The 22,431-nt window shown below is 37.0% G+C and overlaps 1 protein-coding gene across 2 annotated transcripts in view; it reads right to left on the bottom strand.

Moving 5' to 3' along the window:
* Positions 1-22,431, bottom strand: part of Plppr4 (phospholipid phosphatase related 4) — a 53,128-nt gene that overhangs the window by 19,986 nt on the left and 10,711 nt on the right. The window contains exon 2 of one of the 2 annotated variants that reach the window (XM_004663952.2): positions 7,981-8,166. In XM_004663952.2, coding sequence (XP_004664009.2) covers positions 7,981-8,166 — 186 coding nt within the window. Of the gene's footprint in view, positions 1-7,980; positions 8,167-22,431 lie in introns of those variants that run through there. The other variant, XM_045138710.1, reaches the window with a different exon arrangement.

The raw sequence follows: 22,431 nt of genomic DNA, 5'->3' as shown, positions 1-22,431 counted from the left end.
AATTAATGAAGAAAATTTTCTGAATCTCTAAAAAGAGAGGCCCATCCAGTTACAAGAAGCTCATGGAACACCAAACACACAGGACCAAAGAAGAAACTCTCCAAGACACATCATAGTTAAAACTCTTTACAATGAAAAACAAAGAGAGAGTGTTAAAAGCAGCAAGAGAAGAACAATTCATAACATTCAAAGGCAATCCCATCAGAGTTAAATCAAATTTCTTAATGGAAACCCGAAAGCCAGAAAGGCCTGGAATAGAATACTTCAAAGTCAAAAAAACTATGGCTTCCAAAAAAAGCTACTCTATCCAGAAAAAGTACCCTTCATAATAGATGGAGAAAGAAAAAAATTCCATGAAAACAGTAAAGTCTATGATTATATAAACGCAAAGTCAAAGATACAAAGAATACTTAAGGGAATGCTCTATACAGATCAAACAACCAATTTCAAAAGACAAAAAGAAGAAGATCACAATAACCAAAATAGACCAGGCTCAAAATAGTACAAAACATAAGACAGAAAGCACCAAACCCCGTAAAACACCTCATCATGGCAGAGATTAATTTAAACATTACAGTAATAATGTTAAAATATTAACGGTTTTAACTCACCCATCAAAAGACACAGTTTAGGGCTGGAGAGATGGCTTAGCGGTTAAGTGCTTGCCTGTGAAGCCTAAGGACCCCGGTTTGAGGCTCGATTCTCCAGGACCCATGTTAGCCAGATGCACAAGGGGGCACATGCATCTGGAATTCATTTGCAGCGGCTGGAAGCCCTGGCGTGCCCATCCTATCCCTCCCTCTCTCTCTCTCTCTCTCTCTCTCTTTCAATCTGCCTCTTTCTCTGTCACTCTCAAATAAATAAATAAAAATAAACAAAAAAAATTTTTAAAAAGACACAGTTTATCAGAATGGATCAAAACCTGGACCTTTCTAGCTCCTATCTTAAAGAAGCCCACCTTACCACTAAAGATAGACACTTCCTTAGGGTGAAAGGTTATGAAATGATATTCTAAGCAAATGGAAATAAAAAACAAGTGGATGTTTCTATATTATATCTGATAAAATAGACTTCAAACCAAAAGTAATCAGAAAGGAAATGGCCACTTTTTACTCATCAAGAGAATGATCCAACATGAGCATATCACAATCATAAAACAAAATCTACTCAACAATAAAACAGAAATAAATACCAACACTATCATTGTCAGAGACTTTAATATTCTGCTATCATCAATAGACAGATCATCTAAGCAGAAACTCAACAGGGAAATAATAGAGCACAACAACATCATAGATCAACTAGACTTAATGAACATCACAGAACTTTCCACTCCAACTCTATAGAATACACGTTCTTCTCAGCAACCCAAGGAACCTTCTCCAAAACAGAGCACATATTAGGCCATGAAGTGTGCTTTCATAAGTCGGGAAAATTGAAGAAATGTCCTGCATCATATAAGATCACAATGTTTAAAGTTAGAAATTAAAGATAAGAGACACACCAAGAACTCTACCTGCTCCTGAAGACTAAACAACACATTTGTAATTTTTTTGTTTTTTATTTTTTCTTTATTTGAGAGTGACGGTGGGGGGGAGGGAGAGGGAGAAGGAGACAATGGGCATGCCAGGGCCTCCAGCCACTGCAAACGAACTTGACGCGTGTGCCCTCTTGTGCATCTGGCTAACGTGGGTCCTAGGGAATTGAGCCTCAAACCGGGGTCCTCAGGCTTCACAGGCAAGCACTTCACCATTAAGCCATCTCTCCAGCCCAGCAACACATTTTTAAATAATGAATGGGTTGTGGAAGAAATCAAAAAGAAAATTGTAAAATTTCTAGAACTGAATGATAATGAAACACAACCTACCAAAACTTATGGGACACAGTGAAAGCAGTAATAAGGGGGAAATTCATAGCCCTAAATGCCTTCATTACAAAGACAGAGAGATCCCCAATTAATAACCTGATGATCCACCTAAAGGACCTGGAAAAACAAGAAGAATCCAATGCAAAGATGGAAAGAAATAATCAAGATTAGACCAGAAATTAGTAATTAGAAACTAAGAAAACAATTTTTAAAAATTGATGAAATGGGGCTAGAGAGATGGCTTAGCGGTTAAGCGCTTGCCTGTGAAACCTAAGGACCCTGGTTCGAGGCTCAGTTCCCCAGGTCCCACGTTAGCCAGATGCACAAGGGGGCGCATGCGTCTGGAGTTCGTTTGCAGAGGCTGGAAGCCCTGGTGCGCCCATTCTCTCTCTCTCCCTCTACTTGTCTTTCTCTCTGTGTCTGTCGCTCTCAAATAAATAAATAAAAAATGAACAAAAAATATTTTTAAAAAATTGATGAAATGAAGAGTTGGTTCTTTGAAAAATAAACAAGATTGACAAACCCCTGGCCAAATTAATCAAACAAAACAAAAAACAAAACAAGACAAGTCTCCAAACTAACCAAATCAGAAATAAAAAATGAGAGAACACAGCACACATCAACAAAATTGGAAGAATTGGGCATACTTCAAAAAACTGTACAGAGATTGTAAAAAATGATCTCAAAATTCATATGGAATGGCAGAATGCTTCAGATATCCAAACAGATTCTCAGAAAAATAAATAAATAAATAAATAAATAAACAAAACGAAACAAAACAAAACACCTCTGGTGGTGTCACCTTACCAGATCTAAAACTATATTACAAAGCCATAGTGACAAAAACAGCATGGTACTGGAATAAAACAGAAACATAGACCAATGGAACAGAATTGAAGACCCAGACCATAGGTCAAGTAACTACAGCTTGATCTTTGACAAAGTTGCAATTTAGACAGGAGAAAAGACAGTATCTTCAACAAATGGTGTTGAACAAATTGGATGACCATATGAATAAAAAATGAAATTATATCCACTCATTTCACCATACACAAATATCAAGTCCAGATGGATTAAAGACCTCAATATAAGACCTGAAACTCTTCAATTACTAGAAGAATAAATAGAAGGCACTCTCCACAACACAGGAGTGGGAAAAGACTACCTGACTCAAACCCCAGTAGCACAGGAAATTAAACAAGCACTCAACCAATGGGATGCCATGAAGCAAAAAGATTTTGCACAGACAAATAAACCAAAAACAGGGCTAGTAGATTACCCATTGAATTGAAGAAAATCTTTGTCATCTATACCACTGGCAGATGCCTAATAATTAGAATCGACAAAGCACTCAAAAAACTAAACGATAAAAAAAATCAAACAACCCTCTCCAAAAGTGGGACAGAGAACTAAATAGGGACTTCTCAGAGGAAGAATTACAAATGGCTAACACACACTTAAGAAAATGTTCAACATCTCTAACCTTTAGGGAAATGTAAATTAAAACAACTACGAGATTCCACCTTACCCCAGTAAGGATAGCAAACATTAAAAAATCAAATGAAACAAATGTTGGTGAGCATGTGGAGAAATAGGAACACTCATTCACTGTTGGTTGGAATGTAAGCTGGTACACCTGCTATTGAAATCAATATGGAGTCTCCTGAAAAGGACAAATATAGCATTACTAATAGACCCTGTTATTCCTTTATTGGGCATTTACCCTAAAAGCTCCATATCTCAGTTCAGAGATATTTGCTCAACCATGTTTATAGCTGCTCAAATCCTAATAGCTAGAAACTGGAATCAACCCAGGTGCCCATCACTGGATGAATGGATAACCAAGATGTGGTATATCTACACAGTGGAATTCTACTCAGCAGCAAGAAAAAAAAAAATGACACAATGAAATCTGTAGAAAAATGATCTAACTTGGAACAGATCATTCTAAGTGAACTCACACAATCACAGAAAGACAACCATCACATGGTCTCACTCATATGCAGTTCCTAACCTGGATCAGCCTGAGTTGCTGGCCTACCTGAATAGCATTTTGAGGCTTGGACAATAGGGAGGGTAGGTATTGGGAGAAGGGTAGTTAGACTAAAAGTTTGAACCCTGAAGAGTACCTTAGTGGGAGCACCTGAATTGAAGGGCCCTGGAGAGAGTGTGATGAAACCTAACCTTAAATTTCTCATGTTTCTCTTTCTTCTCTTTTTCTTTTTTCTTTTCCCTTGATACTGGCCTGTAATTCCCTGTATCAGGATGTACTTTCCATCCTCATCAGAGAGACTTATTAGATATCCCAAAACAAACCAGTCATACTTCTGGCAGACAACTTGATGACCCACCAGAGGTTAATGGTAAGACCCTACCACTGAAGACACCATACATTGTCAGCACAGACCATGGAGAGACCTGGCTGGAATCCAGAAGAGAGCCAGTACCCAGACAATTTGCCCATCTAGTGCTGGAAGGCTAATATGGCCAATATCTGTCCTAGCAACTCAACATCTAACTGACTTGAAAGCAAACAACCAGATATGATGCTCACACAAGTGCAATAGGGTGGCACATAACTATGGTGAGTGACCAACTGTTCTTGGATTGGCTAACAGATACACTCAATGGAAATAAATCATATCTGGTACTGGGAACCAAGTCAGAATCATATGTAGATAATGCTTCTGCTTTCCATTATTAAGCTCCCACTAATCTTGGGCAGTAAGAGAGTCTACACCCTTTAAATTCTCTCTAAATTAATATTGGTTGTCCCATATAACTGGTACTGGTATCACTCTATATTTGAGATTCTGCTTCTCTTTTTCAAATGGGTTCTGGACCTGAAGAGATAACTGATCCAATGCACTCCACCCTTGTCCCAGCTAAAACCACAGAGGAATTGGGGAAATGAGCAAGAATGCTTCTTCTTTGTGAATCTGATCTCAGCACAAGGGTGAAGGAGATTGACAGTGTGGACACCTAACACCTACCATTAGAAATGAAGATTTTGGGGCTGGAGAGATGGCTTAGCAGTTAAGCACTTGCCTGTGAAGCCTAAGGACCCTGGTTCGAGGCTCCATTCCCCAGGACCCACGTTAGCCAGATGCACAAGGGGGCGCATGCGTCTGGAGTTCGTTTGCAGTGGCTGGAGGCCCTGGCGTGCCCATTCTCTCTCTAGCTGCCTCTTTCTCTCTCTCTCTGTCTGTTGCTTTAATAAATAAATAAAATAAACCAAAAAATTAAAAAAAAAAGAAATGAAGACTTTGTTTTTCTACTTCCCAACAGAACTCTTATGTTTACAACAAGTGTATTACATCAAAAATATGAGAAAAAACCAGCATCTTTGAAGGTCAAAAATTAGAATATATTATTTTCATTACACGGAAGGAGAACAGGATAGGAGTGACAGGAGTAGCTTCTGTAGTAAGATTAGAGATAGAATTATGGTTGTAGAAAAAGATGAATATATACAGCATAGAACCAATGTTGGCAAAATATGTTTTGATAAGCCTTAAAAATAGAGGGAAAATGAAAGAGAAAAAATCAATAAGTATTATAAATATCTAGAGAGAAAGGTGTCAATGATTGTTAAAGATAAGCAATTTCAAAATATATCTCACCATACAGTGGTTTGCTCAACTATCTATGAAAGAAATGTGGCACAAAAGATTGCCTGACACCCTGAAAGCTTTAAAGTGCTATGGGAGAAATGAAGGGCTTTAGTATACAAATAGTTGCCTTGATTGCTTCCCTCGGCATTAAGAGGCAGCCATGGAGGTCTTATGGAGGTGACTTGTGGAAGGAGGTGACATTGGGCTCCCCAGGTCTCAGTGGAAGGAACTGTGGTAGATTTTCATTTCATTTCTCAGATCTCAAGAAAGAAAGCGTCAAGCCCAGCATTCTTAGAAAATATCACTAAAGTACATCAAGGTATATTATGAGAACTTGATATGGAAAGCAAGAGAGCCAACATAAATAGGAATGCAGTGATGAGGCCAAGGACATTGTCTCCAGAATATGTAACAATATTAGAAGAGGAAGCACCATGAGATAAATTATTCTGGCCAGGAACATGTGATTAGACTTGCTTTCCAAGTGATTTGGTAACATTCCCTAATGAACAAACATGTCTGTATTTTCAACCTAAATATGAAAATTGCTTAAACTGAATAAAACCACCTTTTTTACTACATTCATACACATTGATGTAGAATTTTATGCATTTTATTTCCAATATATCAATTAAAATAAAATTGTGTGCTCTACCAAAACCGAGAAATGCTTTCTGGTATGATATGTTTAAGACAAATATTCCTCTGCTCTGGACAAATAATTTAGCAACTGATTTTTGTTAAATGTCATTACAAAAAAGACAGCAAGATACTGTTATTCCAAGAAATATCACCCATTAAAAATATTTCTCTCGGGGTCTGGAGAGAAGGATCAACAGTTAAGGTGCATGCCTGTGAAGCCTAAGGACCCAGGTTTGACTCCCAGAACCCATGTAAGCTAAATGGAAATGGTGGTAAATGTGTCTAGAGTTCGTTTGCAGTGGCTAGTGGCCCATTCTCTTTTTCTTTCTCTAACAAATAAATAAAAACAAAATCTCTGGGGATGGAGAGATGGCTTAGTGGTTACGAGCTTGCCTTTGAAGCCTAAGGACCCCAGTTTGAGGCTCCATTCTCCAGGACCCATGTAAGCCAGATGCACAAGGTGGCACATGCATCTGGAGTTTGTTTGCAATGGCTGGAGGTCCTGGTGCATCCATTCTTTCTCTATCTGTGTCTGCCTCTTTCTCTCTGTGTCTGTTGCTCTCAAATAAATAAAAATAAACAAAAATTAGAAAAATAAAATCTCTGCTTCCAAGTATGTCATATAATATAGGTACATTATATATACATACACAATATATATGTACACTATGTATGTGTGTGTGTGTGTGTGTGTGTGTGTACCATATAGATAGATATGTAGATGACAGATAGAGATACCCTGAAGTCAGTTTTGTTTGAATAAATTACTAATTTATGAAATGGTTTATAGTCTTATAAGTATGATGAATGTCTATGAAAAATCATCTTCAATTATCTTCTAGAAATATTTTAGAAAATATATTTATATTATAAATACCATGATATTTAATATAAGGTGAAAAATTCAAATAGGTGCATAGTTACATAAGAGTTGAGAGAAAAAATGTAGATCTTTTTTAAACTGCTGATACACTGAAACTCAGAAGGCCAATTCATTAGAGAATTTTATAGAAGCTCCATTTAAATGCAAGTTTTCATTTAGTAAGCCCAGGCTCTAACATTTATGAGTGTTAAAAGCAAAGCAAGAGTTACTTCTAGTAGGAATAAATATTATTACCCTTGACACTTGTTTCTTGTCCTTTAGATAGCAATCTGGGAGTGAAAGAAATAGCAGGAGATTTATTACTTATAAATTTAGATAAAAAATAGTGTTTTAGTTTAGCTCTAGCAGATTAGGGCATTTTGTGTACATATTTTAAAAATGTGAATTCATTCTTTGAATCCTAAGCATCTTATTCTGTATATGTGTTTGAAGCAGGGTGTGTGTATATGTGTGTGTGTGTGTGTGTGTGTGTGTGTGTGTGTGTGTGCACATACATGCCAGTAAAGTGACTTTTGACCTTTTATATAGTTGTTGAAGCTTAATGTTCCTTATCAGTATAAAGTGTTAATTTAGCAAAAATATAAAATGACTCTGTTGGCTATATATATAAGTTTTGACCCAGTTTTCCAGAATTCAGATAGTAAATAAATATATGAAAATCACAACCTTTAGAATTATACTACATATATGATTTTAGTCATTCAAGGGTAACTATGCACTTACAAAATTCTTTTCATGGTGACCTATAAAAGTCAGAAATCATTTTTGCAATGACATCACCTTTTGAAACTTTTAATGCTAATAGTTTTATGCTATTAACTTTTGTGAAGATGTCAAACTATCTCAAAGATGTGATTTTCCTTGTCCTAGAATTAGAGTTCACCTTTTGCTTATTTTTAGGACATTTATTACCCAAATATGATCGCTTTTAGTTTTATGAAGCTGACCAGTGCTCTCTGAGAGGCAATTCTTACCGTAATTGCAGGTGCAGCAAAAGCCAGGCTAAGCAGCATGAGAAATGGAATGGCCTCCTGGGTGGGCTCGATGTAGGGCATGCTAAGACTCCGGTCATAGCAGCTGAATCCAGAATGTACAGGTTTGAAGACATCTGTGAGTTCAAGGAAGTACAGGCTAACCACCGATGATGCCAATATAGGCAACTGAGGGTGAAAGATAGAAATAATTTATTTTATATATAAGATATACATAGAATCAATACATCTTGAAGTTGGAAAGAGAAAGGTTTCTTCCCTTCTCTCATGACTCCTTACTAGGCCAAAGTTAAAACCATTCATAAAATGCTGTCGTCACTACTTTCACAATTTATTTCCGATTCTTCTGTCTCTGCCACCACACTGCTATGAGCCTACATGGTCCCTCATTTTCTACCTGGTGACCACATGTTCATTCCTTTCCTTCAACCTACTCAACCATATTTTTTATATAACATCTCATGGAGTCTTCATTTTTAAATATTTATTTATTTATGAGAGAGAGGAGGGGCAGGGAGAGAGAGAGAACTGACATGTCAGGGCCTCTTGTCACTGCAGATAATCTCGAGATGCATAAACCACTCTGTGTGTCTGACTGCACATAGGTACTGGGGAATCGAATCGAGGCCCCAGGTTTTGGAAGCAAGTGCTTGTAATTGATAAGCCCATCTCTCCATCCCATCAAGGAATCTTCTCAAAAGATTTAGCTTATATTTTTTCCTACTTTTATGACTTTATTGGCTTCCTTCCTGCATGAATAAATTCTAATGGTATACCACGGATTTGCTCTTACTCTTTTATTGCAACTCTGCTAGCTCCTCAACTCCCTGCTGATTATAATCTGATCTTACTACATGCTTGTCAAGTGAGAGCTAAACTCATTTCTGCCTATATCATTCACTATTTCTTTCTCTCTTTTGCATCCCTTCCCTGGGTGTTTGTGCAAAAGGCATCTTTTCATTATTTAATGGTATTGTGCTGTATTCTCTAGCTAAGGTAGCCTTTTATTTATTTGTTTTTTGTTTCTATTTATTCTGCATGTGTGAAGTATGTGTCATGTAGGAGGAATGTTGTGTGTTGTGTGTGTTCTGTTTCAGTGCCCAAGTACTTTCCTATGGTGCTCTACTGCTCACTTGCTACAGCTGCAGCTGAACATTGGACTTTCCCGTCCATCACTCACCCACCTGTTGCTTTTTACCTCATGAATTCTCTACTCCCCAGAGGACTGGGGTTACAGATGTGTATGTCCATGCCAAGATGTTTACATGGGTTCTGGAGATTTAAATTCTGACAGTCTCAGGCCCTCATGCTTTCAAAGGAAGCACATTTAACCACTGAGCTATATCAGAGATGTCTCCAGCCCCTAGGGTGTCCTTTAGTCTATCCTCCACCATATTACCTATCTTGATCTTCTCCATGGTAGTTCCTGACTAAGGCTACCTTGCTAATTAGTATTTTCCTTATTTTTTTCATCTTTCATCCATATGAATGCTTAATAAAATATGAATCCACTGGCATTATTTATTACTCAGTCCCAGAGCATAGAATTTTCTTAGCACATGGTGGGCATGCAGTAGTACATCATTTTGTAATTTAATAACCAAAAAGACTTATCAATAAATGACTAAGGAACTAAATATATAAACATTAACTGATTAAAATACTAGACTTGCCGGGCATGGTGGTGCACGCCTTTAATCCCAGCACTCGGGAGGCAGAGGTAGGAGGATCGCCATGAGTTCAAGGCCACCCTGAGACTACAGAGTTCATTTCAGGTCAGCCTGGACCAGAGTGAGACCCTACCTCAAAAAACCAAAAAAAAAAAAAAACCAAAAAAAAAACAAAAATAAACTAGACTTACAAGATTTATCAAATAAAAATTCAGGTTAATTAGTGCAATAAGATCAGATAGCAATGAATAATTTTAATATTTCCCATTCAAAATTTGGGAATCTTACTAATATTATACATTGATTATCTGAAATTCTAATTTCACTGTTCATCTGCCTGAATGCCCTTATAACTAAGGACAGTTCTTTCCAGGAAATGTTTACATACTGGTTGTTATCATGGTTATCTGCTCGAAGTTAAGTCTGATGTTTGCTCTGCTGTACAAGCTAAAATCTTCTCAAGGCAGAGGTCTGGTCTAACTTATCTCTCTATTGCTACTAATGACCATTGTGGTAGTTTGAGCGGATGGCCCCCAATATGTTCAGGATTTTATTAAAGTTTATAAATTAGATCTGCAGCCACCTGGTTACAGGAGATGTCACAGGGAAGATCCTAGGGTCTAACCCTAAGGTGTGGTGGTGGTGCATTTGGAATTCCAGACTAAAGATATGCAGAGTGCTTGATTCTGCCTGGAATTCCTATTTGTGTTCACTTGCTGGTGGTGGCTTGTCTCTCTCTCTCCTTGAACCTGTGATAGAGGGCTAACTTCTTCCCCTTGATTGGTAAGCTTCAATAAATCCCTCTTCCATAACTGTGCTTGGTTTGCAGGTTCATCTCAGTGACCTGAGGCTGTCTAGCACAACCATCAATGTAATAGTTATGTGTGTAATATAAACACACTCAGACATTATGTTGACATATGAATTAAATCATTTCTGTCATTGATGTTTGTGCATTCTGTTCTTTCCTATATTAGCCTTCTCAAAGCTGACAGTTTTTGTAGTTGCCAATTTTTTCTATCCATACTTTAATATCTTCTATATTCTTATAGAAGTATGTTCCCATACTTTTACTTGTTGCTGAATCAGGAATCTTGCTAGGCAGGTGGCACACGTCTTTACTCTCAGTACTTAGGAACCACAGGTAGGATTGCAGTGAGTCCAAAGCCACCCTGAGACTACATAGTGAATTCCAGGTCACTCTGAGCTCGATCAGGACCCTACCTCAAAGAACAAAGGGGGGAAGAAAAGGAATCTTTTGGTTCTTTGAATGTCAATCTCACCAATTTATGTTTGTTGAAAATGCTTTTTTCTTTTTGTACTTTATATAATTTCTTTAAAATATCTATGTGGGGGGGCTGGAGAGATGGTGTAGCAATTAAGGCACTTGCCTGTGAAGCCTAAGGACCCATATTTGTCTCTTCAGTTCCCACATAAACCATATGCACAAGGTGATGTAAATGCAAGGTCGCATATGCACACAGGGTGGTACAGGCATCTAGAGTTCAATTCCAGTGTTTGGAAGCTCTGGCATGTCAATTCTCTCTCACACTCACATAGAAAGAAGGCCAGTCTGTTGGTCTTGCCTCCAAAAAAATAAAAACTATTTGAACAAATATGTAATATTTTCATACAATAAAGTTCTCAATAAAAATATTTCTCTGAACAAAGTATATTTGGAAAATAATTTCATATATTGTATTTCTGTGAAACATTTTACTATCTAATTATAAGTAATTAAGTGAAAAGATTTGTTTCTACCGTACTTGTCTACAATGGTTTCTTTAATTTTTAAAATGCTTCACAACAGAAGTTCTTTAGAATGTAAGAAAATTTAATAGACAGTATGGGCTAATTTTGGCATACATGTAAAATTTATATGCATATAATAAGAAATGTTACATTAAATTGTTTTGATTGCATTTACAATGAGATCTTGAAAAATGCAATTTAAAAAAAGATTTAAAAGTTCTATGAAGTCAAGTTTAAATAGTTTATTCCTTAGTCATGATTTAGCTAAAAGTGTGAACCAAGCTACTACTGACAACAATACAGAGGAGGGAACTTACCTGAAGACTAGAAAAGCAGCTTTAAAGAACATATTTTTACAATTACCATCTACTAATGAACATGGGAGTAAAATGAGCAGAACATTTTTTAAAGGGAAATTATAACTTTCAGTGTAAGAACAAACAAAAGAAAGGTGTTTCAAGATATCAAATTTGTGGTATAATGTTATTTTTTTCTGATGCCACTTTAAAAAGCCAATTCTATAGTATGTATCATTTTAGTGAAATATTTATGGAATCCATCACATAGTTTTATCTAGGCCAGGTAGCTTGCTTATTTCCAGCACACTGATAATAAGGACACACTTTCCTTCTCATTTGGAGAATTCACTTTTCCTCTGGCTGGAGGAACTCAGTTCAGTTCCACACTTGACCTATTTCATGACTATGATGGCTTCTCAGTCCTAGAACATTCTCTTGAACTGGTGGGGACCATTGTCACAAAGGGTGTTACCATACACTATACTGATAGCTTGCTTATTGTCTGCTTTCTTTCAATAAATATCTGCTAATACTAATCTTGTTTGGGTTGTGAAAAAAACAAAGCCCTTATTCTCAAGAATATTCATTCTAGCTGAGGAAGGCAGATAAAAAAAAAAAATCAGAATATAATACATTCCATAAGAAGAGAGTGGTGGTTATTCAGCTCAGGGAAGACCTAGCCTAAGGGCCATTTAATCATAAACTTGAATGGGTAAGAATGAGTTAGTCAATGAAAGTCAAGTAAAAAGCACAAACATATGCAGAAAGTGACTCAAGATGATGTCAGAGAAGTAGAGTTTGGAGCAGCCTTTGCAGATATTTGGAGTCAGTGGTAGGAGTTGAGATTTTGTTAAAAGTGAAATTGTATACATTTTAGAGAGCTGACACAGACCTGAAGGATCTTTTCTAAAGATCACTGTGGTTGGTGGATCAAAGACAGACTACAAAGAGTCTGAAGTAGGAGCAAGGTGACAATTTAGAAAGCTCTTCAAGACTCAGTAAATGATTCATAACCCCATACTGATTACTGATAACCTTAAAGAGGAGAGCCCTCAGCAGAATGGGAACAGGGGAGAGGGGCATAATAGTATAACCCTGTAGGAATATAACCAACTTAAAATATGTTCATATATTAAAGTTCTCAATTAAAAAACCAAGAGATACATGATTCTATTTATTCTGTAAAGAAGACAAAGAATAAATGACCTAAATAGCACATATTAAAATTACTTAACAAGGTCTAAAGAGATTGTTTAGTGGTTAAAGGTTCTTGGTTGCAAAGCTTGACAGCCTGAATTTCATTCCCCAGTAACCACATAAAGCCAGCTAGAAGAAACAGCTTTTACTGAATGTAAAGAAATTTGGGAAAGGACATTGAAGAGAGCTATAGGCACATTGGTAGATTCTGGGAATAGTTATGGAGGCAGAATGGCAGGGCTCCACTGGGTGGTTTTGAAGAAAATGGCAATGGGTAATTTCAGAGACTTGAGAGTTGAGTTATGGGGCCAGTAGAGAAGGCTGGGAGAAACCTGTGAGGGAGGGAGGAAATCTAGGTTCTGTTTTAGAACCATCAGAGTTGACATGCCTCTTGGTAGTTTAAGTATAGCTTCTCAGAAGGCAGAAATATGCCAAAGGAGGAAGGCAAAAGTCCAGTCATAGATGTCACTGCAGTCAGGTTCGCATTGCTCATAGAAATCACCCAACCAAGAGCAGTTTGTGGGAAAAAAGAGGTTTATTTTGGCTTACAGGCTCAAGGAGGAAGCTCCATGATGGCAGGGGAAAATGATGGCATGAGCAGAGGGTGGATATCACCCCCTGGCCAACATAAGGTGGACCATAGCAACAGGAGAGTGTGCCAAACACTGGCATGGGAAAACTGGCTATAACACCCATAATCCTGCCCCCAACAATACACTGTCTCCAGGAGGCAATTCAAATTGCCATCAGCTGGGGAACCTAGCATCCAGAATACCTAAATTCATGGAGGACACCTGAATCAAACCACCACATTCCTCACCTGGTCCCTATAAACTGAAAACCATACATAATGTAAAATACAATGCAGTCATCCAACTTTAAAAGTCCCCATAGGTTTTATCAATTCCAATGATGTTAAAACATCCCCATAGTCCAAGATCATTTAACTGAGCCACAATAACAAAAAATAACCTCAAAACACCCATAATAGCATGGAATAAGCATTCACACTGCAGAAGATGGCATTGGGCATAGCAAAGAAATACTCAAGCAATGTATGATTTAAGTAGGGAAAACACCAAATTCTGTAGCTCCAAGTACAACAACTCTAGCCAGTGACAAGTCTTAAGTCCGATAATTCAAACCAGCAAGTCTCTAGAGTTCCAATTCCACCCCTCAAGCTAGGCTACTCACAGTCCTGGGAAACCTCATCAAGCCAGCAGCTCCCCTTGGCAGCCATCTCGTGATCTGGGCATCTTTACTGGGTCTTCACTGCAACCCACAGTTCATCTCACAGCTTCATTAAGTTTCCATGCAGACATCCAGCAAACCTGCTACACACTGCCCATGGCCATTTCCAAAAGACCATGTTGCAAACTCAATGACCACCTCTTTCCTGCATTTCTTATATTCCACAATACCAGGCAGGGTGCCAATTTGTTAATCCAGGGGCAATAAAGCAGACTTTGAAGAACAGGAACTCTCCTTGAACACTCAGGCCCCTTCAAAAGAGTCTACATTCTTCCTGTTGCCCCAGTGCAGGTCATCTGGCTCAATCTCAAAGGAGGGAATCTCTAAATTGTAACTTAATGGGCAACAGTTCACCCAGAGATTTTTGTTTTTTTTTTTCTGTGCTATATCCCTCTGCTCACACCAGTTCATTTCTATACAAAGCAACCCTGCACAACTTCTCAGGACATAGGCATAACTGCAAGCTTTTCATACAAACTGCCTCTAGCCCAGTCCAAGCAAAGCTCTTTCTTACCCTCATAAACCAAACCTCATAGTCCATAGTTCTTACTGCATTCAGGGCTTTCAGCTCTGACCAGAATAGTCCATCAAGCTGCACTTACAGCACTGCAAGGCTGTAGACCAAAGTTTCAAATCCTTCCACATTCCTCTTGAAAATCAGCTCCAAAAGGCCAAAGCCACATAGTCCCATGCTGAACAGCTCTCCCACTCCTCCGTACCACTTTACTGTTGTAGTCAGGTTCACATTGCTGGCAGAAATAACCTGACCAAGAGCAGCTTTTGGGAAAAACAGGTCTGTTTGGCTTACAGGCTTGAGGTGGAAGCTCCATGATGGCAGGGAAGTCTATAGCACAAGCAGAGGGTGGACATCACCACCTGGTCAACATCAGGTAGACAACAGGGATAGGAGAGTGTGCCAAACACTGGCATAGGGAAACTGGCTATATCACCCATAAGTCTGCCCCCAACAAAACACCGCCTCCAAGAGGTTTTAATTTCCAATTGCTATCAGCTCGGGAGGCAAGCATTCAGAACACCTAAGTTTACTGGGGCACCTGAATCAAACCACCACAGATGTCAATGACTGATACAGGGAGCTTCCTTGCATGTGAATAATTTCTCTTGCACAAGAAATTTCAAAGCAAAATTAATCTTGATTTTGGTGTGAGTAATGCCTCAGAAGTCAGAGCATATAATTATGTAAACTGTTCAAAGGAACATTTTTATAGTAATAATATATTTACAATGGGAGGCTTTGAACCAATCATGACAAATAGCCCCAAATTATATAAAACATGAAATTCAGTACATCTTGAAATGAAATTCAAATTGGAAAAAAACTTGGTAGTTCAAAACAATTTTATTAAAGACTGGACACAGATATGGTTGTTCCCACTAGCTAATATACTGTGATGAGAAAATTTTCTCCTTCCTGTAGTATAATCTTTAATTACTTTCTGTAGTACTTTTGTGCACCTGAGTGCTATTTTTACAGATAATATTTTCTTTAAATACTGACATATAGTGAAAATATAGCATAATGTATTATGCTTTATAAAATCATCTTTTGCCTGGCATGGTGGTACATGCCTTTAATCCTAGAACTTGCGAGGCAGAGGTAGAGAATCGCTGTGAGTTCCAGGATAGCCTAAGCCTACACAATGAATTCTAGGCCATGTAGGGCTAGAATGAGACCCTACCTTGAAAAACAGAAAGAAAAAAAGTTCATCTTTCTTCTAATTACAGATTAGTAGTAATAAACCTCTAAAACATAGATTATAACACCACACCAACATTTTTAATGTGATTAAAGAAACAGGTCAGAATACATCTGTAACATTATCCAAGGTCTAGAAGTCTGAACTAATTTTCACACACAAGATAGGATGCACAAATATAAATTAAAACAGTAAGGGAAATCAATGTTGGCCTCAGGAACAGAAACCCATTTCTCCCTTGATTTATTCTACAGCTTCTGATATTTGGGCAAGTGATTAACCTTTTGGGGCCTCATTTGTTATCAATGAAATGAAGGGTTTCTTACACTGGAAACTGATTCTACACTTCTTCATGTGTGTCATGATCCTTGGATCATTGCTCTCACTCCTTTCTGTTTGTACCACCCTAAATGAAAGGATTAGGTTTTTCTGTCTTTTATTTTTCCCCAGTTTGTTTGCCTCCCCCAAGCTTCCAAGCTAATTTTCATACAATTCTCATAAAACCACATATTAATAATGAAGTAAGTACAGAATTTTAAGAATTATACTACTTCCCCTGCCATTTATAATATGACCTCACTCTACACCTTCTGCCTATACACAGTCCACCTTTCTATCATACTTGAATCTCAAAAGTGATACGTTCTTGGGCTGTTGAGATTGCTCAGTGGTTAAAGGGGCTTGCGTACAAAGCCTAGTGGTGTAGGTTTGATTCCTCAGAAGCACAAAGTGACACACGTATATCTGACATTTGTTTGCAGTGGCAAGAGGCCTGGTGTACCCATTCTGGCCCCCTCTATCACTTTCTCGAATAAATAAAAATATATGAAAATTATATGCTCTAATCTCTACTTTGTTACATGTTCATTTTTTAAAATAAATTTTCATAATTTTTCATAGTCTTCTCTTTCCTCTGTGAAATAGCCCATGAATTTTACTTCATAGATAGCTTCATTGAAGGACCTGTTCACCTGCCTTTGAATTTAAATATTTATATATTATAAGCTCTTGTTCTGTGATCATATATTTGAAAGTGAGACATTTTAATTCACACAGAGCTTTGAAAGTTTTAGGTATATCTGTTAAATGTTTGGTGAAGTTGATTGAAAGATATCAGGAAATGCTATTAATTTCTTTACCATGCTTGGCATATGTTTGGGACTTGGGCATGTATTTCAGGTACTGTGCTAAATGTAATAGATAGCTATATTGAATCTACATCTTATAGAATCTAAGTATCTACTAGTATCCTCAATTTACAGATGAGAAAACTGAGGCAGAGGTAGATTACATAAATTACACACCATCAGGAAAGTCACTATGTGAGTCTTAAATGACTGTCCACATGCCTAACTCCAGGAAAGGTGCTCCAAAGTACTTGGCTTGTGGATCTTATTCTGCATCTCCCTCTAGACTGCTCCAGTGGCTGCACTTCCCAAGTCAGAAGAAAGCCTTGTTGGAGACATGTACATTATGAAAAAGACCATTCTGTTGCAGTAACTCTTAAAACCTCTTACTTTCTATATTTACTTCTTCCTTATTAAGTAAACAGGAAAATTGCTTCTTTTTTTGTATTTTTCAAGATCTATTCTTTCCCAATTTCATTTTATTTGCCCCTAAAATATGATTTACTGATCATGTATACATATTTAAAAAGAAAAATATGGCCACTAATTTTTATTTACACATTTCCCTCTCATTGTCTAATTGAATGCCCCCAATTTCTTTGGAAATCTTAAGACACATTTCAGGATAAAGATTCTGCCCCAGATATGTTAACCAGCATGTCTGACTTCTTAGTGGCAACACCAGTAACTGAATCCTGGTCTGTTAAATTCCTGGAAGCCTGTGCTCCCATTACACTCCATTGCTGTTCTTTCACGTGTTGCCATCTGGTACTAGTCTAGTGCTTTTTAGGAAAAGATAGCCCCAGGCTTCATTGGCATGCCAGCTCAGGAGACAGAAGGCAAGAGGTGGCCATGTGTGCAAGGGGTTTAAGAAGAACCAAAAGTGAGTGAGTGGCAGGCACTTCCCAATCCCACTCTTCATAATATGGTATTTCCAGGTCATGAATATTTTTTCCTGTACAGCTTCTCCAAAGGCATCTTATTTTTAATTTTTTTATTTGCAACACTTTAAGATCCATTAACTATACTTTGGATGTACTTTGCTTTTGTCTTCACTTTTATCTTATGAGTGATGTCCTGGACATTTACCTGACTTTGGATTGCTCCCTCTGGTTTGTCTCTGATGCACAGTGACAGTTTGAGAATGGTCTGGCCATAGCAATCATTGTTCAGGAAGTCTGTTGTTCATTTACTGATCTCTACTTCTTAACACAGCCTTTGAGAATAGAGAAATTGTTTTGTCTCCTCTTTATTCCTAACATCCTGTGTGTTCTCAGTGCAGAATAAATTGATGCCTATATGGTTGATCTGATGGCATGTGTTTAGGTAATGCTTGCAGTATGAATATGAAAATAGTCTCCCAGTGAAAAGTGCAGTCCTTACAATGCAGTTAAGAAATTTTCCAGGTAAAAGAGCACATTTACTTCTACCATTCATATAAACAAATATACCTTCTATGGGACTAGAAGGATGGTTAAGTGGTTAAAGGCACTTATTTGCCAAGCTTATGAGCCCTGGTTCAATTCTGAAGCCACCCATTTAAGCCACATGCAAAAATGTAGTGCAGATGTTTAGCATTCTCTTGCAGCACACACACACACAGACACACACACACAAATAAATGAAATAATATTAAAAACGACATTATAAAAATAGCTTATACTTCGAATTTATGAAATTCTAATGATTCTATTAGTGCTCAAGAACACAAGAACCTTCGAGTAGGTCTTATAAACTGCAATGGAAATTAATACAAAATAGCTACCAGACCTAATATATATGTTAGGTATAATGGGAAAAAACTGTTCTTCTCTGCCATGTTTGAATATGAACTTCATTTGTACAACTCTAAAAAGACTAATTACAAACACCCAGTGATTCAATAGTAAAGCCTAAAATAATGCCAAGTGCCTGCTTTATTATCTGAGTATTGATCTAGCATTAGGCTTGAAGGACTGGGTTTTGTAACCATCAGCCTGAACTCCAAGTACTATAGATTTGTTCCTCCTCATGATTAAACACTGAAGTATGTGCATGGTTTTGGAATGAATTCTGTTCTATCAGCCAAATTAGAAATGAAGACCTGAGGCTGGGGACCTGTTTTCATGTGTTGAAAGTAATTGGTTTTAAATCCTTTTCTACAGGTATAATTTATCTTTCCCTATAGCACATAGCTAAATTTCAAAAGTATGTTATTAATAGTAGTTTAATGCTACTCATATTTGTAAGGTAACATTTAAAGGACATTTCATGTCTAAATTTAGGTAATCTTATACAACAGTTTTTAGACAAAGATGCTATTATTATGGATGTCTTAGGATAAGAGAATAGATGCACAGAGACATTACATGACTACATGATTGGTGTATGGTTATTTATTTTATTAGATGGACTACACTTTTAAGGAATCTTGTACATGAGGTCATGTTGGTAGTAGAGCACTAGAACTCAATTAAGGTCTTGCAAAAGTTAACCTTAGTGCAGTGTATATAGATCGATGTTCATCTTTCAAATAAGATTTTCCTATTATTATTTATCCTAAAATCTTCAGAGTGTAATATTCTTTTTTTAATCAATCAAGTCTCAGTTATAAGTATTTCCAGGTCATTACTCACAGGGTCATGGACTTCATATATTTATCTCAGGTGAATCTAGCTGCTGTGAAGATTTCAGTGAATTCTGTGTTAATATCCTTAAGTGAGGTCACATATTCTCAAAGACAGGATTGGGTCTTTATCCATGCATCATGTGTTTGGAAAGGATAATGTTGCAGTTACCTTTCTGTGGCTGGGACAGAACACCTGAACAAAAGCAACTGATGGGAGGAAAAGTTTTGTTTTAGCTTAGTCTCAAGATGGCAGGGGAAAGCATGGCCTGAGCAGAAGTTGGACATCACTTCTGCCAAAGCAGGAGGAAAACAGCAGCAAGAAGGAGTGAGCAAGGCTGACAGGGAGAGCTGGCCATACACTCTAAAGCTTGGTTCCCAGCAACTCTCCTGTTCCAGCAAGGCTCTACTTCCCAAATTTCCACCAGCTGGGGACTATGATTCAAAACACATGAGTGTATGGGGAACATCTTGTTCAAACCACCACAGATAATATTTATTTCACAGGGGACTAGACTAAGCAATGGCAGTAGACCAATCTTGCTATGGACAAGCTTATGTATGTTGCCACCAAATTGTGGAGGGATGAGAATATCCAGAGTCTCACAGAGTATGAGTAATTGATATCCTTGGATTTAAAGGCTTGGAGTAGAGTATTACACTAGTATATATAAGGTTCTCAGTCAATGTGATTTTTTTTTCCAAATAAATTGTCCCTAAGGGACGTGTTTTTCATTTACTTTGTATACACCCCTATCAATAAAAATGAGAAGATATTCCAACAAGAGACTGTTATTAATTAATATCATTGCTCTACCATGCGTTTTGTATAATATATACATAAATGCGTGATGCCAAAGGTGACATAAACCAGAAACTATTCCAGTAAATGGAGCAATATTTGGAGCTGCAGAGAAAGCTACTACAGACAAAATGAAGGATGGTGTCAGTACGTGGAAAACAGAAATCTCAATTGCTAGGCATGAACTGTGCTCTATAAGTTGTTAACCACATTTTGTAACTTTTATAGTGAACAATGTTACAGAGTTATAAAACTAGAACTTGATCACAATATTTTCACCACTTTCAAATGAGGCAAATAAAGTTTAGAGGAGTTATTTTCACAAAACCACAGAACCAAATATATAGCCAACATATAGGTATGCCCTGTTTGTTAAAATGAGCATAATTATACACAGATGATATTTATGCAATCTCCACTGGTTCAACAATGTATAAAGCAACACAGTGTCTCATTGCCACTTACTTTACAAATAATAATGTCTTCACAAGTTGAAAATATACAGCTAACAAAAAGATATAGCTTAGGGGTACAGCTCACTGGTAGAACATTTGTAAGAGAATGTGTAATACTAGATTAATAGCAGTATTGGGGAAAAGATAAAGACAAATTATGTATATATTATTAATCCTATTTTCCTGCATATTCTCTATAGAAATTTATTGAAATTTTAATATAGAATAAGAAGTAATGTTTCCATTAATTGTGTAAAAGGTAGCGCATAAGCATTTAGTAAATATTTATTTAATGAATAAATAAATTGTTATAAGATTATAAAGCAAATCAATCCATGAAATTTAACTTCCCTTTTGGAGAACTGAATATAATTGGCTTCTTTGGGACACCATATATGAGAACCAAGTTTCTGAAGCATACTTAGGGTTTCATGAAATGGGAGTTTACTTATAACCAGTCTCTATGCCCAGGCTTCTGGTGAGAATTTAAACTTTAGGAACTATATTCTCTTAAACTTTCAATGTTCCCATTTCACAAAATTCTTCTGTTAAATATACTAATTTCTGAGCTGGGCGTGGTGGTGCACGCCTTTAATCCCAGCATCAGGAGGCAGAGGTAGGAGGATCGCCGTGAATTCGAGGCCAGCCTGAGACTCCATAGTGAATTCCAGGTCAGCCTGGGCTAGAGAGAGACCCTACCTCGAAATACCAAAAAATAAAAAAATATATACTAATTTCTTCTTTACTTTTAACTTGCCTAAGGGGTCTGCCAGTTTTAGAATAGACAGAGGCCATCTTGGTTCAGCAAGAAAGCAATTATTCTCCTTTCTGTATATTGACATTGTTTTCTGATTTTAAAACATCCAACCAAACAGTAATGGACCTAGGTGGCAATTGATTCAGAGTCTAATTACTAACCGGAAAAACACCTCAGCATTAATTATGTCAAAAGTAGCATACTGTTTTTGGCATCCAACACTTCATAATCCACTTGACCAGGAGGAAATGAGTCCATTTCATAATTATCTGTAGGTTTAATTCTATTCTAGAAGCTATCAAAGAAAGCTGTGATACTCAGGACTTATAGACACTGGACAGCTTAAATACAAACTTTATTTTGTATTTGCACTAGACAAGATGGGAAAATAGTACCAGCTAAGTTTTAGGCAAGTTATTGGACTTATCTGAGTTACTTATTTAATTAGTAAAAAGACAGTTAATACTTTTGAATTATGCTTAAAAATTAAATAAGACAATGTGCATGGAAAGTGTACACTAATATATAATGAAAAATTCAGTTGTTTTATTACTATTGCATAAAGTACATTTTTTTCTTTCTTTCAGTACTGGTCTTTTCCTTTATTCTTTTCCATAGACTTCATGTCAAGGGAATTAACTGTGAAATTATAAGTGAGCAATTGGGCAGAGACATGGAAAGTATAATTTTTAATATTCTTGTACTTAGCTATAATCACACTTTCCAAAACATCTAACAATTTTTAAATTTAGCAGATCCACTTATAATCATTAAAAACAATTTTATTTGGGGAGAGAGAC

This window comes from Jaculus jaculus, chromosome 19 (genome assembly GCF_020740685.1).
Source record: "Jaculus jaculus isolate mJacJac1 chromosome 19, mJacJac1.mat.Y.cur, whole genome shotgun sequence".
Classification (NCBI taxonomy): domain Eukaryota; kingdom Metazoa; phylum Chordata; class Mammalia; order Rodentia; family Dipodidae; genus Jaculus; species Jaculus jaculus.
This window is presented reverse-complemented; position numbering and strand designations above follow the sequence as displayed.